Here is a 26,993-nt window from a genome sequence, read left to right as displayed (position 1 = left end):
GGTTCGTCGGGAGAAATGCGATGACGTCGGTGAGCGTGCTCTCTCTCACGACCGTTCGTCTTTATTATTATTATTATTATTTTATTCTCATTTTTTCCCCCGTGCTCGACTACATTTTATATTTTTTACTCCCTTTAATTTTTGTTTTTTTTTTCGTCTTTTCACTTTTTAGCTCGATTTTTAGCCGTGTCGGTCGGTTGACTCTGTTCTCTCTGTTTTTTCTCGCCTGGTTCTGCACGCTAACGCGACGGTAGAGAGGTGGGAATCGACTTGGCGTGGTCCGGGTGTTCGATTGCGTCGCGTGTCAATTGCGCACTCATTCGCACGATTTTTCAATTTCTTCCAATGGTTTCGTGTTCGAAAATGTTGCGTTCCCCCCGTAACGTCGCGCGTGACTCGGGAGACGCGACGAGACAGTCGGGAGCAGAGGATAGCTGTTTCGAGTTTTATTTTCAGGTGGTGGTGGAGGTTGAGGCGAGATGTTAGGACTGAGCGAGACGCTACGGGGGGGAATGTGCAAATGCATCGGACCAGGCCAAACGATCGCCCCATCGCTCCCTTAGGGGAACTCGCGACCGTGCACGCGCAGAAACGAACAAGTTTCTCCATTGGGGATCGTTCGACGATCATCGAAACGGATCGGTCTCCAACCTCGTCCAAAATACCTCTGCTGCTGCGGTTTAGTCTGCCGTTATTTTTTTTTGTATTTTCTTTTGTTTCATTTCAAACGTGATCGTTACTTGGTTGCTCGCGTTGTGTCATGTATGGCGCAAGATCAAAAGAGATCTTCTTTTTTTTTTTCGTTTCTATCAGACGTTTTGTTTGCTTCTCTTACGCGTCCCCTCGCTTCGTCCGCAATTGCACCGAGTTCAAAGGGATATGTGACCGAATCCCGTGGAAAAACGCGAATTCTAGCGATGGTAGTGGATATTTCTGTGTTCCGCTGGTAGTATGGTATACTACGAGGAAGCGACAAGTGATCCGGTTGAAGAAACGCGGCTCTGATTGGCGGATGACGGCCCCCTCCACCTAGAATTGCTCCGCCCCTTACACGCCCCCTACAGTGAATCGCATTAGTTTGACTAGCTTTAATTAGTGCCTGCGGCATACACTTCTCGGGAAGAAGTATTATAGACTTATAATTTTTATACACTTGCTGTTTTATCAATGTTTAAAAAAACTGATAAGCTGGGAATAGCTCTATACATTGTTAATCGTACAATAGTGAAGAAGAGTCCTCTGTCTAAGGGTTAACTTTACTAAGAATTTTTGTACAATTTAAATAAATTTCTATCTATAAATCTTAACAATATTAATACTTTGTAGGATTATAACTATCTCTCCAAATATTCTCTAAACAATTTGGCACACTGGATTAATCCTAACTTCTAGGCTATATTTTACTAATTGACAGATTAAACATGGCGATTTCGCAATTCACGGTGTCTGTAGCACAGACTCCACTGTGCACAGGCTTTAAGTAGACTACGAGGGGGAACCCAAGTCTGATTGGTGGCTCTACTATCCCCGCCACAGTTCCGAGCGCACTAGCCCCGCCCCTAGCTCCGCCCTAAGCCCCGCCCCATACCGCTCAGAGCCCCAAAAACGTGTTCAGTCGTCAATTAATCATCTCGTATTGGCAAAAACAGTCTTCTAAAAATTCTCAACGCTCTGTACGTGAACTATAGCTATCAGAACACTTGTCGCTCGCGAACTATCCACTGCAACCCTCGAATTTTCGCATTCCTCCACGGGATCCTCGAAAATGGATCGAGCCAACGGGGGGAGAGAGTCGAAAAGTCCCTCCTCCCGTGTCGCTCGTAGTAACTTACAATTAAAACCAACGCGGAGATCATCGTTCGTCCAATAACGCATACTTACACAACGTGTATCAACTAATTAGAAGATCGCGCGGTCGATCGTGGCGTTATCGAACGAACGTTCTACGGTTTCTTCGTGTCAATACATAACCTCGATAGACTCGTGACAAATAGAAATGTATATATGCATAATCAGGCGTGCACAGGGTGGGCCGAATAAACCGACTAGACGAACCATCCCCCACAACAAAATCAGACCTCATTTTTTTAAATCGTTCACAGTAGTAATCCGAAAACACAATTGTCGTTCTTCAAGTGCATAAAATAAAACTGAGCGACTCCCGTATCGCTTCACAGTAATGTTTTAAAATTCATTGCAATAAAATTAATAAATAAATGAGGTCTGCGTTTGTCGCGGTATCGAACAGCGTTGCGAGCTTATTCGGCACGCCCCCTGCACACGTATTATATATATAATTATCTCGAACGTTTTGTCAGCTATAGATTACTCGTGAGAGGTTTCTTAAATGCTTGCGGTGCTTCGGTCGCCTAATGCTCGTAAGAGGGGGTGGAGTGGACTTAATTGCTAGCTCTGGCTAAACCTAAGTGATGTATATATCTCTTCCGAGGTCTCATCTGCCCCGTCCCTTCTTTTCCGCTAGACCAATAATCTGGAACGTTCGTCTAAAGGACGAGGACGAGAACGGGTCGGTGACAAATCGTCGGTTGTTTCGTTTGCGTCGCGCGCGACGTTAAGGGTGACGGATTCGCGTGATCCACGACAGACAGCAAGGCAGATGGGACCTCCTTCGGTCTACGTCCTCGATTCTGACATTAATCCTCGGACGATCCCCGCCCTCCTCTTCGAGGGGGACGGGGATCGAGACGATTAGGTGAGAGTTGGAAAACCTGTATGAGCGAATGGTAAACCGGCCGGTGAATTGACACTCACTTTTTCAAAGGCACTGTTCCCTGGGGCCCCTGCCCTGCGCCGTTCCTGGAGTCGGCGACCCGGCTAGACACCATAGTATACGCTGAAAGCAGTTCTACAATGTTACAAAATTATGTTAACTGGATTAATGGTGTCCGGCTGCGCAGGCGCTCGCCCGCCTCCTGCGTTACCTGGTCGTCGCTGCTTCCTTCGCAAAAACACCCCCCATCGACCGAGAATCGATCGAGGTTCAAACTCTTCAAAAATCGAATTTTCAGAATGGGAATTAGGGGCGCTCTTGGTGGTTGACGAGAGACTTAATTGCTGGATTGATATATGTCGATTTCTACCGCCTGCGATTCTTACAAAGTCAGAGTAATTTAATTAGTGAAACCAAAACTAGAAATTTAAAATGTATTATAGGGGATGCTGTCTTCACCATTTGAATTCGAAAGACTCCAATAAGATTCGGTTTATCTGGATATCTTGTAATAAAAACTACTCAATTACTGGATTGATATATGTCGATTTCTACCCCCTGCGATTCTTACAAAATCAGAGTAATTTAATTAATGAAACCAAAACTAGAAATTTAAAATATATGGGATGCTGTCTTCACCCTTTCGAATTCGAAAGGCTCCAATAAGATTCGGTTTATCCGGATATCTTATAATAAAAACTACTTAATTACTGTATTGATATATGTCGATTTCGACCCCCTGCGATTCTTACAAAGTCAGAGTAATTTAATTAATGAAACCAAAACTAGAAATTTAAAATATGTGGGATGCTGTCTTCACCCTTTTGAATTCGAAAGACTCCAATAAAATTCGGTTTATCTGAATATCGTATAATAAAAATGAATTTCTAAACCCAGTCAAAAATCACTGTCAGTCATACGTGACTGACGTGGCAGTTAGCGTGTTAATGCTTGTCTTTTCGAGTGTGCAAAAATTTGTAGAACAGTAGAAATTTGTGCAAGAGTAATTTTATAAACATTTTGTTCAATTGTGGAGTCCATTTGTGCAAACGATGAATTAAAAATTATTTTTCCACGTGGCATTCTTTGGTTCAGGATTTTCCTGAAATCTCTCTGATTTTTTAATTTTGATGTTCGGGGGAAATTGGGGGGTGTTAGTGGAAGGATGCGTTCGGCGACCATGATCCCAGGTGCGGGCCAGACTCGACGAAATGTCTCGACGACGAACACGGGACAATGGCCCGGTGTCCCCCGGCAGCGTTCCTACCTTTCTCCTGTTTTCGTCTCTTCCGCTTATTGCATATCTTCACCGCGCATATACTGAGGATGATCGCGACGATGAAGAATAGTATACCACCGACCACACCTGCGGTAATCGCCTTGTGTTTGACACGGGCCGGCACAGGAAATTTCACCTGCTCGCTGGCGCCGTAGTTCGTCGTCGAGTTCGCGAACACTTGGAAATAGTAGGTCCTACCGCCGACCAGATTCTTCACTATAGTCAGCCAGCATGGAACAGAAAATCGTCGAATCCACAGTTTAATAGCGTACAATATTTTTCCGACCATTACGAACAATTATTTCCTCATTTCTCATAAAATTATACAAGTGAACTCGAGGAACCGAAATTATACAAGTTAACTCGGGGAACCAAAATTATACACTTAACTCGAGCACCTTAAATGGCTTATCATCGATAACAAAAGGAAATGCCAAACGGAAATAACATTAGATTTAAAGAGGGAATTATTGTGGTGGGCTAGACAAAATTTGTCAAGGTCCTGTTTTTCAAAATTTTGAGATCATGTTCTCTTCTTTTCTTTTTTTTTAAAATGGGATTGCATATCTTTGTTGTCTTTACGTAATGGTTAAGATCGAGACGAATCTAACGACCCGTTGGTAATATTTTTAGCTTTGTGTACCTTGTGCTAGCCTTGGATACTAAAAATAAATGGAAATAGGAAAGGTGTAATTAAGAAATAACTACGACAGAAAAGACAGCGAAGAAAATTGCCTTTAGCAAATGCTCAAAATAATAACCATTAATTTTGAACGTTGTTAAAAGAAATTTTTTACAAACACACAACATTCCTTTCTCCTGCCTATTGATTTCAATGATTTTCTCGATTACAGCAACGGGTATTTGAAAGTTCAATTCGGAGTCTATAGTGATCAAAATTGATGTATTCAGTGTCTCCGTCGTGTGGACAGAAACCCTTATAAAACCAACAAAATCTCTACGTTTGATCGTACATAAGGGTTAATAATCTCCTGTAAGAAAAACGAAATTGAATCCAGAATGCTAATCAAGGGGAAATTGTTATGTTGCAGTATTTTCGAAAAATGAAAAAACAAGCTTCCCGTTTGGTATATTTTACAAAAACCGGAATAAATGAACAACCCTTTTTAACAAATCCTTTTTAATCCTTTTGGTAAAATACCATCTGCTCGAAATAAATTGAGGGTAGTATACATAAATCGAGATTAATATATATATATATATATATATATATATATATATATATATATATATATATATATATGCAAATATAAATGGTTAAAAAATATGTGAATGTATAACAATCTAGTAATTAACACTAAACCTACCAAGCATTAACAGCATCTGGTAAATATTGCCTTATAAAAATGGCAACCCTATTCAGATTGGCCATACTTTTCAATATAATAAATGCTCGGACAGGGAAATTTATTCTACTATTTTCTCTAAATGAATTTCTATAGTTTCAATAATTGCAAAATATAAAACCGGTCATTTTGACCGTGGTAGGTTTGGTGTTAATATCCCCATATTTCAAGGTAACAAAATCGTCTCGTTCGCTGTGGACTGATACATGGCGAATTCCAAAAGCGATGTGATTAAGATTAAGATAAATACTTTCTAGGGTTCTTCGTAGGGTTCTATGGTGTTAATAGAATTGCAGGAAGATGCTTACCCAAATAGCTGGTTTCCTCGGGTCGGATTTGTCCCTTGTTGAGCGTTTTCCATGGTCCGTCCGTCTTGTACTTAATGGTATAGTACTGAATTAGATGGTTGCGTTCCACGGGTGCTTGCCAGGTTATCAGGAAACCATTACTGATCTCTGTCACCGTGAGATTCTTCGGAGGACCTGGCTTTGGTCCTGACGATTCAAAATCGAATTAGCTTCGTCGTCGCCGGGGAACGTTACAGAGATAGAGAGAAAGAGACAGATGTAGAAAAAAGGCACTCTAGAGAGGGAGAGAGGGAGAGAGGGAGAGAGAGAGAGAGAGAGAGAGAGAGAGAGAGAGAGCCGAAGAAAATTCTTTCGCTTCTTACCCAGTATCGGCAACAGTCTGTCCACCGAGCGAAAAGAAACTTTTAGCTGAACGTCGATCAAAAGGAGCCAATCGGAAATCGATAACGAAATAAATTGCAACGCTGGGGATGAACATTTCGCGAGCCGAGCCCGATCAAAGTTGACGTCCCATTAATTAAGGGAAACAACTCGTTTAGAACTCGCGAGGGAACATATTCAAGTTCCGCGGAACCGGCCCCGATGAAAGGGACCGGGTCTCGGAAAAATATTCCAGCTGATCTCTTTTTATCGATATTTATTTGTTTATCGAACGCGACGAGTGCCATCGAAGCCGAGGGCAATCACTGCAGTCGAGTATATTCGAGTTACTGCTGTTTTGCTTGTCCGGATTTTAAGTGAACCCGAAATAATAGGAAAATACATAGAAGAACTTGTAAAACGAGGTTACAATAATAAAATGCAGTGCAGTACCGGCAGAAATGTTAGTGAGACTACTTCAAGGAACGTCGGGGCTAATTAACCGTGGATTTTTATTGCAGATTAAAATCTTCTGGTGCAAGTGAAAAACACAGGAATCGATTCATTCCTTTTTCTTCCCCTATCAATTTTAATAAATCGAGTATGGCAATTCTGGGTATTGCAACTCTTTCAAATAATTATGCCACCTTTTCAAATAACTAGAAAACTAAAAGACGCAAGAAAACAATTTATTATTGAATTTTTAATTGAACAATTTCAGTTATGAAAATTGCGGAAATTATTTTTGCAGATCAGTATACGTGACCTGAGTATGTTCCCCCGTGCTTTGGATGATTTTTCGAAGAGGCAGTTGACTTTTTTACAATTTCGAGAACCTTGTAAAAAATATGGGTGAGTGCTGATTGCATAGAGAGGTATGCAGATCTGCATACGGGTCGTTAAGGATTCCTCGGATCTGTCGGAGCGATTCTATGGTTACGGGGGAAACACCGTCGCTCGGGATTGCCGTTGCGGGCATTAATAAGGCTAACGAATGTATGCCGGAAGCAGTTAGGTCGGTAACATTATACATGCAAGTGGTGACGGCTGAAGATGACCTCACGCGTCTCCGATTCCATCGAGGAGTTGCATCAATATGATTCCACGGCCGGCTTTCATGTCGTTTCGAGCGAGCACGGTTGGCTAACGTTACCGTCGAGATTTATTTGCCGTCGTTTCGTTTAACTAATCGAATTCCTACGCCCAGGCTGCGAGTCCACGCAATTTTCTTAACAAATCAAGCGACACAATCTCCATGGAACTTTCGTGGCGCACACTCCAGCCACGTTTCTAATTTTTTGGGATCATCGAAACTAGTTGCACCTGTGCTAATTAATACCAGGTTTTCGGGACACGTTTCTAATTTACCATTATCAAGATTGCAAAGATGCATCCATGAGGAATGATTAAAAAAATATATTTCCTTGGGTGCATACAGTGTCTACTCGATGCATGTCCAAAACACGGGTCTGGCCGGGCACAAGTATCGGCTAGAAGATACTATTCTTTGATGCACTGAATGTTAGTGAAAGTAAAAAATAAAAAAATAATGAAAAGTAAAAAAGTTTTGTTACTGGATTAGTTGTTCTGGGACTTTTATCGGCTAGATATTTGGGACACATATCAAGTAAAGACTGTGTTATAACAAAATGGCTAAAAATTTGGATAGACAGATCCTCGTTATTTTTACAAATAATTTAAAAACTTTCAGTGCTCCGTAAACCTAGTATTAGGAGCCATTCGTCCAAACCGGAGTACTTTCAATATACATATTTCCCACAGTTTAAACAATAGCACCGTATCGAAATTACGGGGCACAGCGCAAGTATGTACGAACAACTCGGCAGAGTTCGAACAAGATAAATTTAGTACGTTTTCCGGGGAAAAAAATTTGCAAACCGCGCCGTGGAATCGAGTCATAAAAGGGGAAGAGATTCTGAAAAATCGAAAGAGAGTGAGAGGGAGAGAGAGAGAGAGAGAGAGAGAGGAGAGACAAAAGGCAGAATAAAATACAGCGATAGATAAACGAGAAGCCGCTGCTCTCGTTACGTTGAATTTCCCCGCTCGCAATATTCGCGATTATTTGCGAACGTGGAACAATAGCCCGGCACAATACGATAAATTTTCACGATGGAAAAACATACAGCCGGTCGGGAACGGCCTATATTTCTGCGATCGTTTCTGCGGTATTTACAGTGTCCGTATTTGTTAACTTCATTTCCACGGGCGTGCACGTCGCGTCGAATAAATTGCCGGTGTTGCACACAGCTCCGGAGAACGTGCATGAACGGTGCCGCATTAGGGGATGCAAGACCGTGAAAATACACGCGTATGTCTCTTTTATCCCCTCTCTCTCTCATTCGGCGCAATCCCCTCCACGCTGCTGTAAAAATATAAATGGTTTCCCGATGGAGGCGGCGACGCACCTGGAAGTAACACGAATAACAGAAAACGCGGTTATTGTGCCCGCGAAAAGCTTTTCACCGGTGTGACGAGTGGCTGCAATTAATTCGCGCACGGCCAATGGAAATTCTTCGCCGTCGCGCCACTTCCGGTTCTTTCTCCCTTTTTTTTTTCGTCCCGACGACGCGACATTTCCGGCCCGATAATTTCGGACACACGATTATCCGCGCCCCCCTCGAGAACGAGGTTAAACGCGGGGCTTTTGACGATCTCGTGGCTGGATCTATTCAAATCCGCACGAATTCAGATCCTTTTGACGGATTTTTGAAGCCGCTTCTTTGAGATTGGCGGGCTTCTTGCTAAATGGATAGTTAACGACTCGAACTCGCCACTGGAAGATGAGAATATAGGTTGGATGCTCGACGATTAAATGATACAGGAATGCTAGTGGAAATTCGGGAACTCTTCTATTATATATGACAATGCGTTTACGTAGAAGGTTTTAACGTCCTGCTCGTCTGACCGTAGGTCGTAAATCTAATCTACTTAACTGATCGGGGATAGTAGCTATTCTACTCGTCTTACTGTGGATTGACCCTATTCCACTTGTCGTAATTTAGATTGTCCCTATTCTACTTGTCTGGCGATTAATCACTTCCATCTCACTTGCCCTGCCTTATTATTTCTCCATTGTACTAGTCTGATTTATATGATGCTCTTAATCTACTCGTTGAACCATGAGGCTATTTTCTTTTCAATTCTCTGATACTGGTTTGTGCTTGTTCCACTTGTCCGGCGCTACTATGTGCTCGTTCCACTTGTCTGATAACATTTTATATCTGTTCCACTTGTCCGATACTATTTTATATCTGTTCCACTTGTCTGATACTGTTTTGTACCCATTCCACTTGGCTGTCACTATTTTGTGCTCGTACCACTGGTCTACAAGGTTAACTCATACTACTTGTTTTGTGACAAACTATAATCATTCTTCGTGCTTGATAAATATGCTAGTCCTTTTCTACTTGTCTGACACTATTCTGCGTTTATTACACTTGTCTGGCACTATCCTGTGCTCGTTTCACTTGTCTGATACTATTTTATGCTCATTCCACTTGTCTGGTCAATAAAATGGCCTCATAGTATCTGTTCTGTCATAAGCTATACTCATTCGTCTAGTCTGATCAAAATACTGGTCCTACTCTACTTGATCGACAATGTCCCACATAAGTGGACCTTGTCCCATCTGTGCGGCCAATAAGATGGACCTATTCGACTTGAGTGGCCAATATGATCACTATGCTACTCCTATAGCCAATGTGATGGATCTACTCTATATATGCAACCAGCATGATAGACGTCTTCAACTAGTTTACCTATAGACTCATTTGTCTGACAAAGCACGTTCCTATTCTACTTGCCCAACTTCAAATCGTTCCTATTCTGCTTGTCTGACCAATATGATGGATCTCCTCGACTTGCGTGGTCAATATGTTACACTCATTCTACTTGTACGGCTCACGTGATGGATCTATTCTACTTGAGTGACCAATATGATGGACGCTGACAATCTATCTACCTGCAGATGCATTTTTCTGACGAACTACGTTTCTATTCCACTCGCGTTGCCTCGTTGTGTAGCTATTATGACGGACCTATTCCACTTGTCCGACTAATAAGATGGACCTGTTCTACTCGTTCGAGTAATATGACGAATTTGTTCTACCGATTTGACCAATAGTTTGACCGATAATCTTTGGTCGTCTTCAAATAATTTATCTGTGGTTCCATCTGTCTGACAAAGCACGTTCCTATTCTACTTGCATAGCCTCGGACAATTCCTGTCTTACTTTTCGGGAAATTTTGGATCTATTGTACTCGTGCAGCTAATACGATGGACCTATTCCACTTCTGTAGCTAATATAATGGGGCCTATTTTACTTGTGTATCCAATATGACGGACTTATTCCACTCATGTCGGTAATACCGTTTACATATACTACTTGTCAATGCATAATCATGAATCTCCCCGATCATAAACCACTCTCTATCAATTCATCTAACGAAAATTTCATTTCAATTCAACTCGTCGGACCTTATATACCGCGCCGCTTATTCAATCATCAGTCAACGATATTACATACCATTATAAATCAAAATCGCATTCGTGGGTATTACCGGTTCGCGATTATTGCCGCGTTCCAGCGCGACTTTGCGCTGCTCGATATCATTGCTATTATTCTAAATACATGAACCCTGTCGTTTCAATTTCCCGACAAGCACTTCGGCTGGATGGTGCTCGAGGCATCCACGCGGATTGCCTTGTTCGCACGGCGGTTCGAAACCCCGGGTTCCGATTCATTGCCGATTCCGTGTTTTTCTGTCTCTGCGGCGAATATCGCGAATAAAATCGCGCGTCGAATTAATGGCCCCGGTCGGCCGGGCGCGTATTTAAAACCGAGCCACGTACCGGCGACGAATTTCGAAATCATCGCACGAGCCGCGGAGCTCCCACGCTTTCTTTCCCCGGTGAAACGCGAAAACCTCGATGGAATTAGGATCGTTCGGAATAATCTAATTCAAACATTCTCCCGTTGAACGGGAGACGGGAAAATCCCGATATCGACGTTATTATGAATAAATTTTAATCGGTAAGCTGCGAGCTGGTGACGCAAGTTAGAAGGGAAGAATATCGATGAAGAAATTAATCGAGCCCTTAAATGTAGCGGGACTCCGTGTAAAAACAGTCCCTTAATTACGAAAATATGATTAAGCGTTTCACAGAAAATGAAACAGAAATATTAATTTCGTGCATTGTTCGAAATTTTTGGACTATATAAATTACTCTAATGTCGATGCTACACGAAAATTGACAAGCACAATCTATTTATGAAAATTCAATACTATTGTGACGTAATTTCTCTCGGAAAGTATATATGTTTCGGAACGATGCACGAGGGTGAACACTGGGGACAAGCAAAAATTGATAAATTTGAGAGGATCGAAAATAGGACTGAAAGAAATATGGTTAAATGGCAAATAAATAAAAAAATATACCTTTGGGGCGCATGATCGTCGGGTAGACCGGGTTGCCGGTGGAATCGGTCGGTAACACAAGAGTATTATAATCTAAGATGTCTGAAACGAGAGAAAGCAAACGAAAAACGGCAAACGTGAGAAAATCAAGAGGAAATGTCTGAGGGGTGGTGGTGGGATGGCTGTAGGCGTGGGTGGTGGACCAGTGGGTGTCGTAATAACGAGTCGCAGGGACCTCGGACGTACACCGTCGGAGATCCTCGCGAATCCGATCCACCGGAGTTCTCGTTAAGCTGGCTGTAATCGCGTTACTCGAGGCAAGCTAACGAGTTTCGAGGCCGGTGATGCGTGGCCAGGCGACGGATGGAGAACGGAAAAAAGCCCAGAAATGGAAGCGCCGGCCAAAGAAGGAAGGGCCGATGGAACATGTGTTGTATATACACTGTACGCCCACGTCCGGAAGCATTAGGACCACCGAGGCAAACCGGAATTTTTTTAGCGAATTTTATCCGCCAGTTTCTGTGCCGGCTGTAGTTCGATTTAGAAAGTTTTTCTGCGCTCGGCGTCGACAGTGAATTTTTATGGAGAACTAAACTGTGGTTCTTTTCCTAAAATAAAAAATTTCTCTACAAAATTCAATCGAACTGCACAGCTCTCTCCTTGAAATAAAAATCGTCTAACTCCAAAAAAAAAAAAAAAAAAAAGAAAATTAAACTAAACTGCAGTTCTGTAGCATGGAACTTTATCCTAGAAAAATCTGTTATGAAAAGATCACCTAAAAATTGCGAACACAGGTTATCCCATAACAACCCCTACATAACTTTGGGGTGAGTAAAATTTTAAAAAAAGGTACGATTAAATTTGAAATTTCTCGTTATACTTTTGGACAGGGGTGGTTTTCGACGAAATTTCCTCTAAAAATGCACTGTCCGGGGGTTGTTAGAGGCACGGGCAACTACCCTGACGCGTTATTAATATGGAAATGCCGTAAAAATAGGACACGTTTCGCGATCTCACGGGATTACTCGCTCGGCACAGGTGTACCGAATCAAGATTCACCGGGATAGAGAGATTTACGAGAGGTTGGCTGCGGGGGTGGTCGGAGGGATATCGGTATAGGCTCGCATCGGGACCGGATAAAAAGCCGTGCGCGCACACCGGTCTGCTCGAAGGAAAAATCGAGGCAGCGCGTGTACAAATGGAGGGCAATGAACCGGCGGATTCGAGGGAAGGAAATAAAAGCGGAAACAGAATGAACGGCTCGATGGGTTTCCCGATACGATAAGTCGCCGCGGAAGTCTTCGTTCTCTTTCTCCTTTTACTCCTCCCTTACCCTCCCTCTCCCTCTCTCTCTCTCTCTCTCTCTCTTTCTCTTTCTCTTCTTGATCCTGTGTTTCCCTCGATTCCCTCAACGAGGAGCTTCCCAATATGACTTCCAGAAACGCGAGCATAGCGGTCTGGATCGAAGAATTTTAACTCATCTTGTCAAAAAGTCAAATTTTTTAAGTAGACATCGTGGGAGAACGAAGTCTAAAATAAATTAAGAAAATGGTTATCAAACAAACTCAAACAAACATAGAAAATCTAATAGTACCCTAGTGCAACAAAATTTAAAATAAATTAGGAAAATGGTTATTAAACAAACTCAAACAAACATGGAAAATCTAATACCATTTTAGACCAACAAAATCCAAAGTGAATTAAGAAAATGGTTGGCAAACAAACACAAAACGTACAGTGAAAAATCGACAGGTTTTTTTGATATTTCTCTCATTTTGGATGTTCACCGCATGTCCGCTGAACTGTCACGAAATTTTCTGATAAAGACCGCAGTGCATCACTCCGAGAACGGATCCACAGAGACCCAGCTATAGATCTCGAGGAGCAAGCATCTTTACGGAGCCGTTCAACCGGCGTTCTTTGTTAGTCGGAGCCCCGGACGGTTTTATGCTCGATCGTGTTCGAATGCGAGAGAGATCGTTCCTTTGATTCCTGGCCCAGCCAGGTCTCTTTGTCCCGGCTCGAGTTGTTTCAACGCTTCGGATTTTTTTTCTTTTTCTCGAAGAGCAGTCGCGAGAGGCACTCCCCTCGATCAAGATCGAGATCGAGATTAATTCTGACCAGCTTACCGCTTTGATCCGTCGCTGCAGCTTGATCGGCGCTCGAGGATGGTGTCGCTGAGTGTGTCAGTGCCACGTCTTCGACAATCGGGGACGTAAACGGGGCAGCGTTCGCAGGGGGGAGGCGATTGTTAGTCAAAAATCGCGAGAACGGAATCTTTCGAAAATTCCTGAACGAATTTTTATTGGGGCTGTGGGGTGTCTTTTGTGACTGTTAAAAATTCTAGCTTGACGGGACCTTGGTCGTTTTGGAGGTTGATTTTTGTACAGCTGCTCTTGGAAATTCGGGGACTATCTAATGACTCTCACAATCTAATGACTCAGTGTATAATAATTCAGTGTACAATAATTGAGTGTACAATAACTCAGTGTACAATAACTCAGTGTTCAATAACTCAGCGTTCAATAACTCAGCGTTTAATAACTCAGTGTACAATGTCTCAGTGTACAATAACTCAGTGTACAATAACTTAGTGTACAATAACTCAGTGTACAATAACTCAATGTTCAATAACTCAATGTTCAATAACGCAGTGTTCAATAACGCAGTGTTCAATAACGCAGTGTTCAATAACTCAGTGTTCAATAACTCAGTGTTTAATGACTCAGTATCCAACGACCCAGTAGAGTCAATGATTTCATGGCAATTTTCAAGAGCAGCTGTAGGTACTCTAAAATGAAGAAGCGATCGTTACCAAGCGTCCTGATGGTAATCACTTTGCTCAGCATCCCATCGCCCAAAGCATTCTTTCCGATCACCTGGAACTCGTACAATGTGCCTGGTGTCAGTCTGTTGATCGTCACTGTCGTGCTACCGGAAGGTGTCACCGGAATCGTTTCCCACTCCGATGTACCTGATTCTCTATACCTGTATCCAACACGAGAAATCATCCATTAGAGTGAGATCATCCTGATTCAAGAGAGCCTACGGATCATCCAAATTTTCTGAAGCTACTAAATCAGCCACAACTTGTGGGACGTGGCTGAGCAAACGCGATATCTGACAATTTTTTTCTCAAAAATTGCAAGACTTTATTGAAAAATTCTTTTTGCATATTAAAAAACAGTATTTTAAAGAAGACCTAGCAATTTTTTTCCATTGAAAAATTTATCAGGTACGAAGTTATGGCTGACCTTCTGCGTTCTTGATCACAGTGCTACATTTTTAAGGTTAAAACAGGCTGAGAAGTATTGTTTGGTAATTTTTTTCTACGAAACTGTAAGACTTCGTTCAAAAACAATTATCCTATATTAAGTAGCAGGGTTTCACATAGTCCCTAATAATTTTGTTGTTAAAAAATATTGGTCACTCACGAAGCTTCCTAATTTTTAATAAAAAGCTTTCGAAAAGTCACTTTCTCTCAGCTCCCTGATCAATCGTGACCCTCTAAGCTTATTTGCAACGTACCACAGCTTCCGAACGAGCTTCGAACGCAGTGTTCACACATCTTACCAAATGGTATAGTCCTGTTTGTAGTCAGGCCCGCCAGAGTACCCCGCGAGCCACGTCAACGTGACGGAGAACTCCGTGGCCAACCCGGACACGTTGTAAGGTGCGTGGGGTTGCGTGCCCTCGACGATGAGCTGCGTGGACGCGGAAATGGTGGCCACCTCGTTGGACGCGACGCATTGGTAGAACCCGAAGTCCGATCGTCGCAGGCTCTCGATCGTTAAATTACCGCCGACGATCTTGGCCCGATTGCGCTCGATGGACGCGCCGTCTCTCTGCGCAATTAAATCACGATGCAACGTGAGCCCTCGCCCGAACCGTTAAACGGATAACGAGCCGAAGAGACACGCTCTCTCGGATCGGGCGCCGCGTGCCCGCGGAATTAAACCGTGCAATTTAAATCGCTCGTTAATCGATCTCTCTCGCCCCGGCGAGAAACTCTTCTCTGGGAACGCGCCGAACGAAACGATCGCGGGTATCGCTCGAATTTCAATTAATTAGAGACCGGACCCGGATTGAACACGACCGGAGACTTGTAACTCGAGAGATACGAACCATCCCCCTACCCCCCGCCTGCCCACCGAATCTGGATTTCTGCTGGTCCGAATTTGTTACGGGGTGGACCGTTCAACCCGGCCATCTACTCGTTAATCATTTCGGTTCGTGGACAAAATTTTTCGACAAAGATTCTGGGCTATCGAGCGACGTATAACATAATATACGGTAGTTTAGTGTAGTAATTGGATTTTTTGGTGTTGAGGACTCCGATTGTACTGTTTGATTTCGAGATTCGAGCTAGCACCGAATACTCGATATTAGTAGATGGCGGATTTTTAAAGAAAATAAAAATGTTCTGCATCACATGTAAAAAATAAAGACTAAATAGAAAGTTACGTCTTTCTTTAATCATTTTAATAGATCCAAAATAATTGCTGTTTTTACATTATTTGGATCTCCTCAATATTTAAAATTTTACCTATTGTATTTTTGTAATGAAGGCATAAAATCCGCAGTCCACTTACTAGGGATGCATTTTAAATTGATGTCCCACGTGATGACTTACTTAACAATTTAAAATTGATTTAGCGACGTTTCTAGATTTTCTAGGGGCTTAATCTTTTTGAAGTATAGCATGTCATTCGCCAACGAAGCACCAGTTTTGACCTACTCTTCATGAAATGGCACCTGAGATACGGTATCTTTGAAAGTGAAAACGGAAAATGATAGTAGGTACCCTATGCCACTGGATGGTAGGTTTCTGCGTGCCCTCGGCCTCTTGCGCATCGCAGTGCATCTCCACGGTCTCTCCAACCTTCTTCTGATAAATCGGTTCCGGTTCCAAAGTGAACACCGGCGGGTTTCGCACGAGTACCTCCATCGGTCCCGAGCTGCCTTGCGTACCCTGCGCGTTGTACGGTGTGCAGGTGTATCTGCCCTGATGGTTCTCGTTGACCCGTGTGAACAACAGCGAGCCATTGTTCATCACCACGATGTCCTTCGTTTGGTACGGCTCCAGCAGACGCTTGTCCTTCGTCCACGTGACGTACTGCAGCGGCGGGTTCGCTTTTATGTAACACTGCACCACCCCCGCCAGACGGAACGGCAGGTACTGGACCGTCGGTGTGAACGTCACCTTCGCTGGATCTGGAAAAATTAGGCACGTCTGTTAATTGTCACTGTGGAATTAATGCACGAAGTGGTCCTCGAGAAATTGGTTCAGTCATTGAAGAAAAGTTCTTTTTACTTAAAATGCAATAAAACCGCAGATCAATTTTTCAGAGCAATTTTTGAAAGGGAGACTTTCCTTTACACGATCAGAATGCAAGTCTCGTTTTTAAATTTCTATACAAATTTCTGAAATTAAAGCAGGCTCAGAACTAGTGATGTTCAGAAATTTCTTTCTCAAAAATGGTTAGCCCCAGTGAGAAAATTGTTGTCGTATGTTAGGGAGCTGTGATTTAGAGAGAACCGTGTAATTTTTTAATGCAAGAATATTTGTCAAGTCCCGAGGTATGAGGTATTTCCAACTCTCACATTCCACGTTGAGATACGCGCTGGCGCTCTGCGGATCTCCGATGCCGTTGGTCACTTCGCAGAGATACTGTCCGGAGTCGTCGGCACTGACAGGGTTGATCACGAGGCTGCCATCGGCCTTGATGGACACCCTGGTCTCCAAAGACGAGACCTGTGTCACCGGTGCGCCCTCTCGGAACCAGCGCACTGTCACGTTGCCAGGAAGAGCCTTGGCCTCGCAGGAGAATTGCACGTTCTCACCCTCCAGTTTCGTCTGGTTCATCGGCGGAACTGTGATCACTGCTCCACCTGCGAATCAGAATGTCGTGGGCACATTTATTCTCTGTTCTGACAGGTCTGCAACAGTTGCAGAATGTGAGAAGGAACAGCGTTGAATTGCAAATAAATTTTACGAACAGTACAAGAGTTCCAGTTCAATTGGAATCGTTTCGAACAAATGATACGACGTTCCGAGTACCAGTTCCAAATTCCTTAAAAAGCAAGCAACCCCAACAGAACGTCGCTCGACCAACGGAGAGAGTAAGCGACAGCTAACTAACCACGTCACAGACCCGTCGACGTCACTCTCTCGGCCCTGACGCCGGAAATATGCTGGCCAACCAATATCCTGACCGAAACGATGGACCCGAGCCGTGGAAGCTTTTAAACTGGAACGGTCTCGCGCGAAAACGCGTTCCGAAACGAGATTTCACCGTTCCACCGCTGGCATTGTCATCGTCGGCAACACGAAAACTAGCTAGGAACGACGTCGACGGCTAAATAAATCGACATCGTGACAGGGATTCACCGTTTAACTATGATAGAAACGAATTTTCATCGGTTCCACCCGATTCCCCCCTTTGCGTCGCGCCCGGCCATCGCCTTAATGTGACAATCCTTTCAATCATTCCACCTTCCATTCAATCATTTTATTAGCATTATTGAGCGACCTGTAATACTTCATATACCTTATCACTGCGCTACCCTACAAATTTCCGAGATTACAGGAGACCTAGAAATAGTGATCTTTGGGAATTTTTTCCCCAGAAATGGTACGACTTGTCCCAAAAACTGTTACTGGATATTAAGAAGCTGTCCTTTAGGGAGAACCTAGTAATTTTTTTACTAAGAAATATTTGTCGAAACCAAAGTTATGGCTACTTCTATGGGTCCTCATTCGCTCTGTTAAAAATAGCACTAAAGGGGGCTAAGAAATAGTGATATTTGGGGATTTTTTCCCCAGAAATGGTACGATTTGTCCCAAAAACTGTTACTGGATATTAAGAAGCTGTCTTCTAGGGAGTACCTGGTAATTTTTTTACTAAGAAATATTTGTCAAAACCAAAGTTATGGCTACTTCACTGGGTCCTCATTCGCTCTGTTAAAAATAACACTAAATGGGGCTAAGAAATAGTGATCTTTGGGAACTTTTTCCCCAGAAATGGTACGACTTGTCCCAAAAACTGTTACCGCATATTAAGAAGCTGTCTTCTAGGGAATACCTCGCAATTTTTTCACTAAAAAATATTTGCCGAGTCCGAAGTTATGGCTACTTCTTTGGGTCCTCATTCGCTGCGTTAAAAATAACACTAAATGGGGCTAAGAAATATTGATGAATTTTTTCCCAAAAATGGTAATACTTTACCAAAAACAATTACTACATATTAAGAAGCTATGAAGTACCTCGTGATTGTTACAATTTTTATTTCGCATAAAAATCCATTCTTACAAGCAGCAGGACAAAGAGCTAAAAATTGGGATTTGTTTATGACGTGGAGCCACCTCGCTGAAGAATTACTATACATACGACGTTTGAAGGGTTAGAAGGAGAACAACGGACGAGAATGGAGTGTCTCTGGAGGAGTAGGATGGTCTGCCTTTTACTCGGACGACTTTTCGCTGCGAGTCTTCGTAAAAAGGATCAACAGGGTGCATTATATTCCCGTCGATATCCAAGAGGTCTCTCACGACCGCACTCGAAGAATTTTAAAACTTGCGGCTTTCGAGAGCGACGACGACCAGGTTGCCGGGGCCGGGAAGGGGGTGAAAGGGGTGGGTTTTGCAGGGGACGAATACCTCGACGTATAATGGGAGGAGATCGATCACCGCCCGACAAAAGACCGAACTTCTTCCCGGGATCCGCCAGTATTTTCTGCAATCCGATCTATCGTCACTCGGCGGGAATTAAGGTGGCTCTAGCGGCTCGTGGGAAGAGCCACCTTCTCGATTTAGAAACTTTTATACTCTAGATGGTCCGGCTAGAGCTCGCCTAAATGTCCCCTTCCGTTAGGATGGCTTAAAAAATATTCTAGACGTGATTCGAATGGAAGAATACCAGGTTACAGCAGATAGTGATCTTTGGGAATCTTTTTTTCTCGAAAACTGTAAAACTCTCTCCAAAAAATGTTTTGCACATGTAAACAGGGTACTTTATACAACATTCCATAATTTTTTTAGTTAGCTCTATTCATTAATTACGAAGTTATGTCACAATTCTCAATCACTGTGCTACGTTACGATTGAAGGAGGCCGAGCGATTTTTGGGAATTTTTTTTCTCGAAAACTGCAAAACTCTCTCCAAAAAATGTTTTGCACATGTAAACAGGGTACTTTATACAACATTCCATCATTTTTTTAGTTAGCTCTATTCATTAATTACGAAGTTATGACACAATTCTCACTCACTGTGCTACGTTACGATTGAAGGAGGCCGAGCGATTTTTGGGAATTTTTTTTCTCGAAAACAGTAAGACAGAAAATTTTGGAAAAATTACCTGATGTACCTTATAAATGTACTTATCATTTGCCGTTTGATTCATTCAGCTATCCGATATATAGTTACCGAGAAACATATCTATAAAGGTCTCTTTCACAGAAATAGACACACGAACTTTAAAACATCTCAAAACAATCTTCCGCTCAACAGACATTATTCGAAAAATATAAATGGTAAGAATGAGACGCTAGGAACAATTGTCTGAACTCGTGGGATTACATCAAGAAGTAGCTACACGAAGAAATGGCTCTTTTTTCGACGTCACTTGCCCCAGACGGGAATACAGGGGTTACAAGGGTAAAGAGCAGCTCGTAGCCAATAATGTTTACGATGCCGCAATGGGCATGATTTCTGCTGCTAGATTCCGGTACCAAGAAGACCGACGAGCAAAATTATTTGGCGGCCTTTGTCGCCGCCGTTCGTCTCATCGCGAAACAATGGGCGAGGTCGCGGTTGAATTCGCGCGAACGCCCCCGCCGCGACTCGGAAACCGCAGCCCCGCGGATTCCGCGACGCTGAAAACGTCCGGCTCACTTTCGCGAACAAAGCGGCCCCTCCCGATCAACGGGCCAATGAAATTCACGAGAATTCTGCGCAACCTGGTCGCGGCCCCGAATGAATTCAGATGCGGCGACACGGTAAATATTCACGAGGCGGAATCAAAAAGTTTCCTGCAAACCAGTCCGACTCTGGTGATCTTCCGGAATTTTTTTCTCGATAACCATAAAACTCTATCCATAACGTAGTTGACGTATGTAAACAGGGTACTTTACAGAACCCTCCGTAATTTTTACATTTTTAAATATTTATTCATTACGAAGTTATGGCGCAGTTAATCACGGGTGTTGCTTTGGAAATTTCTCAGGTTAGAGGAAGCCGAGGAATTTCCGATTTTTTTTCTCAGAAAATGTACGGCCTCATTCTAAAAAATTTTGCGGGTTCGAAAGCTCGTATTTTAGAGAGTATGCTATAATTTTTTTGATTGAAAGATACCTATGAAGTATAAAATTATAAATGACCTTCTGTGTTCTCAGTCACGGTGCAATTTTAAGAGTGGAATTTAAGAGGGGTGAGATATTGTGATCTTTGGAATTTTTTTCTCAGAAACTGTAAGACCTCATTCCAAAAAATTTGGCGGGTTCGAAAGCTCGTATTTTAGAGAGTATATTATCATTTTTTTATTAAAAGATACCTATGAAGTATAAAATTATAAATGACCTTCTGTGTTCTCAGTCACGGTGCAATTTTAAGAGTGGAATTTAAGAGGGGTGAGATATTGTGACTTTTGGAATTTTTTTCTCAGAAACTGTAAGACCTCATTCCAAAAAATTTGGCGGGTTCGAAAGCACGTATTTTAGAGAGTATATTGTAATTTTTTTATTGAAAGATACCTATGAATTACAAAATTATAAATGACCTCCTGTGTCATCAGTCACGGTGCAATGTTAAAAACGGAATTTCAGGCGGACGAGAGGTCATTGTGAACTTTTTTCGTAAAATCCGAGCGAGTTTATTAAAAAACTGCCATAGTGTATTGAAAGGTCATGTTTTGGCGAGTATCTCGTAGTTTTTTTATTGGAAAATATCGACCGATAATTTCGTTCCGCCCAATAATTAAAATACAACAAAGCCGACGGAATAATTCCGGGTTCGGGGCTCGCAAGAGACGATCCACCCTTCCTGGGGGAAGGGGTTAGAAGCCCTTAATTAAAATATGGGTCGCGGAAAGTTACACGGCGGCAGAGACTCGGCCGTTCAATTTCACGGGCGCTCGAAAAGACGTTCGGAGATTAAAAGCGACGTAAAAGTTGTACCGTTACCGGGGACATTTCGCGGGCGATTCGTTTAAACGAGACTTGAAGAACTTCCATAAAATCGAGGCTGAAGGACGAGAGGTGGTCGTCTCTCCTAGCAACGATCCAAAGAAGATCGACGGGACGATCGATCGCGGAAAATTTTCCGCGGCCTCGGAATCGGTCGTCGACACGAATCCGCCGGATAGGCCAACAAAAACCGCCGACGAGTCGCGCCGAGGTATTTTCCGGCGTCGCGGTTATCGGAATTTCATTATCGGCGCTCGATCGATTACCGTCTACCGAAAATACCCCGATAACTTCTAATAACCCGGCCGATAATTATCGTAACGATCCGGCGTGCATTAATTACCGGCGCGCGGGCTAAATTCTTCCCGCATCACCCTCCTCTTCTCCCCGTCGAAACAGGGGATGATGCAAGGTTTCGATGGATCCCCGGGGGAACTGGATACGATCCCAATTCGATCGTTGTTGCTTGACCCGTCTTCCGGTTGCAGGAAGTTTGCGATCCACGGGGAAACGGAGCGAGCCATAACTTCGTAATTGGTTAATACTTTTAGATAAAAAAATTCCGCGGTGGTCTCTAAAATACTCAATTTTAACCCTTTGCACTAGGCGCTATATTCATTCTAAAACTAAATTTTTCTTCCGTCTTGGAATATTTTCATTTTATTCATACGAAACTGATCCGATTTCCACATATAATATTTGAATATTTAGTAATCTATTAAATACAAATTTTGTAATGTAACAAATATTTTGTAAAATTTCTCGTAATTTCTTTGAAATAATGCCACAATAATTTTCTAGTGGTGCTTCAGAGTCACCACTCGAGTGCAAAGGGTTAATACGTATCGAAAGTTATTGAACCAAGTCTTGCGATTTTTGAGAAAAAAATTTCCCAAGGTCACGGTTTCTCACCCTCCTTTAATCTTACAAATTTCAAACGTGTCCGAGGCGTGTTTAAAAATTATTTAAACATATTGTTCTTGGAAGAGTCTACAGAATCATTCCACCGAAGAATTGCTGGCGTTCCTGATTAAGCCAGAAAATATTGTGAAAGCTGAAAATGTGGCTCTTCCATTAAAGTGAAATTTCGAGAAATATTTTTGAAGAATCGCCCCAACAGGTTATCGGAACGTGAAAAGGCGCAGACTTGTTGACCAGTAAAGTTGATGTCGCCGAAAGAATGAAGATTTAAGTGTGTTTCAGGTCCCCAGTGTAAATTGACGAGTCGCCGACCGTAGAGGAGCATCGGTGCGTGGGTGTGGGAAGGATGCACGCGAGGATGATGAAGACGAATGTTCCCGCGGCCCACTAACGAACCTTACAAATCTGCGGCGTTCGTGGGAAAACGAGGATAGGAGAAAAACACCGATTCGCGGGGGTGCGCGAGAACGAGACAAATCGCCTTTTAACTCGCAACCCTTCGGGAGCTACATCCTAATTGGCTCAGCCACGCTTTCCACCTAAATAAACCGGGAATTTTCCTTCGATTCAAATCGAGATCTCATTTACTTCCCCAACCTCTGCCCACCTTTCCTCTTTTATCATTCTAACCAGCCCAATCGACAATGTCAAACTATTGTACATTCGATGCAGATGATGTACAGTTAGCTTCTATCTATTATTAATTTTTTCATTTTTATTTTCAAGTAACAGTATTGAAAATAACGGTGCGAAATAAAGTGGATTATTATTTTTTCAAATATCATACCGAAGGGTGTGTGAACGATTATACGAGTACAGTCTTTTCTCGATGTATGTCCATAGCACGGGTCGACCCGGAGACATATATCGCGCAGGAGACATACATCGTGCTATTCCTTCAACCACGCCGAAAAGGACAGCGAAGATCTAGAGACCTCGGTCGCCCAGGAACACTGCTGGAACCGTCAATGTCCTACACGATACTTGTCCAAAACACGGGTCTATATGGGTCTGCCCGGGACAAGCAATCTGGGAGATTGTTATTCTTTGATATATTATATCATATTTAGTATCATTATCATTAAAAAAAATGCCATGAATATGTTGGTGAAGGTCCCATAAAAAAATAATGAAACAAAGAAATTTCGTTTGTATTACTAATAGTAGATTAGTATTAGTAGCCCCGTATTATGTTACACTCTTCGGCGACCGAGGTGTCTCGAGCTTCTTGGCGGTAGTGGGGATAGTTCTGGGACTTTTATCTGCCAGATATTTGCGACATATATCGAGAGAAGACTGAATTTGATTATCGTGTGTTTCGAAAAGTCCTACATGAAAGTATAGAGGTGTAAAGCTTTCTTCCAAGTAGGAAATTGTTTCTCTTCAAGTGTGAAAAAGCTCACAGCCAAGAGAATGTACTGTGGTTCTGTTATGTTCCCGACTGTTTCCTCAGTGATCCACTAAACTGTTTCGTTTTTTAGCATCACAGACAAACCGAGGTTCGGTTCACTTTCATAGAAGTTCGTCAAACATGAACAGGTAGGTGAACAATTATACGAGTCACAATTATTCGAGTGTATATGTAATCGTCGCCGTGTTCCGACAAAGTTCCAGTTGGAAAACAAAGGTGTAAAAGTTGTTCGACTGACCTGCGATGATGACGCGAGCCGTGTGGCTGATCTGGCCCTCGCCGTTCCGCGCGATGCACGTGTAATCCCCGATGTCGTCGTTCTTGATCGTCGAGATCCTGAGCTCGGTGCCGTCGTTGAATACCCCGATGATGTCCGGGATCGGCTGGACCGGGTAATCGTCCTTGTACCAGAAGATTTCGGGCGTCGGCGTCCCTTCCGCCTGGCAGTTCAGTATTATCGCGTCTCCGACGTTCACGTAGATCATGTCCTCCGGCGTGATGCTAAATTTCGGCGGCGCTGCGAAAACAAACGTACACCACTGTCACCAGTCCGAGCACATTCGACCCCCTAACACTACGTTCACACCGTTTTTCATTCCTATATTTTCACTATGCTCTGTCACCAGTCTCATCGTTTCACTCACCGAAACCGTGCACAAAATCGAACCGAAACACAAATCCAACCGAACTCACTGCAACTACCCGAGCACCGAACCTGTGACTCGCGCATACACATTTTTATATATCCGTTACTATGTGACAGTTTTATTCGGTTATACTTCGCTTTGAGGTACCAGAGATTTCGACCAGAAAATGCCGAAAATGTTTTCCGTCCGCCAAAGCGAAGTTCCGCCTTTTATTTTATTAACTGCGAGGCAATATTCTTTTATTTTTTTTTTTAGAGAAATCGGCTGGGTGAAATATTAGATTTAAAAAATCTAGGAATATTGCTATATTATTTTTAATATGTTAAAATTATTGAGAGATCTTTTATTTAATCACTGCTTCCCATAACCGATGCGGAAAATGTTTATTTTGCATTATGATTATAATTCTTCTAAAGCTTTCGCTTTTTATTATTATTTTTTTTTTTTGATAATTCAACTAATTTTTGTTACAAATGCAAAAATCCGCCGTTTACTCACGTGTATTATTTTGTGACGATGACAGAATTAATCCAGATTTTTGTTAGAATAAATCCTCGAGCAAAGAGATTTGTTCGCACTTGTTTCATTTTAGTAAGTATGAAGGAGACCGAGCATCGGCTCATTAGGTCCGACCGTTTAAGCGCGCCATAAGAGACTAAAGTGTCCCATAGAATGAGTCGCGATCGGAAGGCGGTGGAGAGAGAGAGAGAGAAAAAAAAAGGGAAATTCTAACCACCCGATTCGAGTTCCGTTTTATCGATTGGAGGGGATGGGGTGCCCGAGACTTTTATGGGGTCGTCGACCGGTGACGGTGCATTATTCCACGGAAACGGCATTAAGGGAACAATCAAGCCCTCGAACGCGAGGACGCTTAGATCAGACGCGCTACCGAGGCTGTGCTCTCCTCGAGGACGTTTTTCCTCCCGGACCGACTTCGACAGTTCTGAGACAAAGGACAGGGTCCATTTCTGTGAAGCGGGGAATCTTCTTCAGACCCGGTCTCAGAATCTTTGTCAAATGCGTGGGGAAATTGTCCTCTGTGTTCGAAAGTGCATCAACTGCTTCGCACATTGATGCGAGAATTTCTTCTGTCCTTTCTCTCGTTTGTTCTTCACTCAAAACGTTCATTAATCTGTTCGCGACATTTTTCGGATTAAAACGAGCACAAACACGACACACTTCGAAGCAACTGTTCAATCCGATTCGATAGAGTCTCGATTATCCGAACCGATATCTGAATTCCCTATTCGATCGTCAACAGATTGTGTTTGTGAGCAGCTGACAATAAGATCAATTTTCCTTAGGTAATTTATGACGTTTGGTCTTCAAAATATTTTTGAATTTTTTCCTTTGTTGCTCTACAATTTTGTTAATTTTTCTAAGTTCATTCTGTAAACAATTCAATCTAAAACGATACGTCAAGATTTAAATCCACCATGGAACCCCGGTAACTGTTCGATAATCGGTGAAGTTCCCTCGACCAGTTCGGATAGCAGAGGTCCCACTCTATCGTGGATTAAACGAGCAAGCACGATCCAAACTGCATCGTGTTGGGTATCATTTTACTCGGGAAAGAGTCACGGATACGATGACGCAAGTCCCATAAACAAATCGTTACAAACAAAAAAGTTCTGCGAGAAAGAACAAGTTGTCTTTCGCGCACACTCTCGAACAGCGTGCGATTCAGGCATTAATTGCCCGATTAAATTGAAAACACAGTAGGGTGCCATGAAAACGAAGGTATTAGAGTAACTGTGCGTACTCGACGAAGCGATGAATCGTCTGGAAACAATGATGAAGATTTCGGAACAATGATTTGGTGGGGTGTCATCGGGCGCGGAAGATGCAATCGCCGCTCGTTTCGTGCCTCGATACCCGAAGAGCGAGAGAAGCCGAAGAAGAAAAGGAAGAGGAGGAGAAGGAGAAGAAGGGAGGGTAGCGGAAACAGGGGCAACAGTTTACGGGTGCGACGCGAGCAAACGACCGGGCAGGGTGCTGGTGGAAAAAGTACAAAGGAAGTGGGAACGCTTTCGCTGGCCGAGTGGGTTCTCTCTCTGCCTTTGACGCCGTTGGCAAATCCTTAGTCGACGCAATCGTCGCTGACGTTACCTCGTCATTCGTCGTCGTCGTCGTCGTCGCCGTCGTCGTCGACGACGTCGAGTGCTGGGCCGTGGGCGCACGGGATAGAACTTTCGAAGGACAGACGGGAAAACCGAGGGGAAAAAGCGGGTTGACGCGAACAGGAAACGGCGGCGGCTGTGACGAGAGAGACAGAGAGAGAGAGAGAAAGAGAGAGGGATGGAAAAGGAGGACGTTCCCTAAGCCATCTAAATGTTTCTCCTCCCCGG

At 43.1% G+C, this 26,993-nt stretch overlaps 1 protein-coding gene across 10 annotated transcripts in view; it reads right to left on the bottom strand.

Annotated features, from left to right (window-relative positions):
* LOC143360337 (protein turtle) overlaps positions 1-26,993 on the bottom strand; it is a 315,901-nt gene that overhangs the window by 12,201 nt on the left and 276,707 nt on the right. For 6 of the 10 annotated variants that reach the window (XM_076799063.1, XM_076799065.1, XM_076799067.1 and 3 more), the window contains 9 exons: positions 24,237-24,515; positions 17,089-17,376; positions 16,289-16,698; positions 15,058-15,329; positions 14,300-14,472; positions 11,506-11,586; positions 5,686-5,871; positions 3,999-4,226; positions 2,773-2,866 (listed from right to left, as the gene is read on the bottom strand). In XM_076799063.1, the coding sequence (XP_076655178.1) occupies positions 2,773-2,866; positions 3,999-4,226; positions 5,686-5,871; positions 11,506-11,586; positions 14,300-14,472; positions 15,058-15,329; positions 16,289-16,698; positions 17,089-17,376; positions 24,237-24,515 (2,011 nt within the window). Of the gene's footprint in view, positions 1-2,772; positions 2,867-3,998; positions 4,227-5,685; positions 5,872-11,505; positions 11,587-13,613; positions 13,683-14,299; positions 14,473-15,057; positions 15,330-16,288; positions 16,699-17,088; positions 17,377-24,236; positions 24,516-26,993 lie in introns of all 10 variants that reach the window. The other 4 variants (XM_076799068.1, XM_076799072.1, XM_076799066.1 and 1 more) reach the window with 3 other exon arrangements.

This window comes from Halictus rubicundus, chromosome 13 (genome assembly GCF_050948215.1).
Source record: "Halictus rubicundus isolate RS-2024b chromosome 13, iyHalRubi1_principal, whole genome shotgun sequence".
NCBI lineage: Eukaryota > Metazoa > Arthropoda > Insecta > Hymenoptera > Halictidae > Halictus > Halictus rubicundus.
Note: the sequence above shows the minus strand (reverse complement) of the source record. Positions and strands in the feature narration are given on the sequence as shown.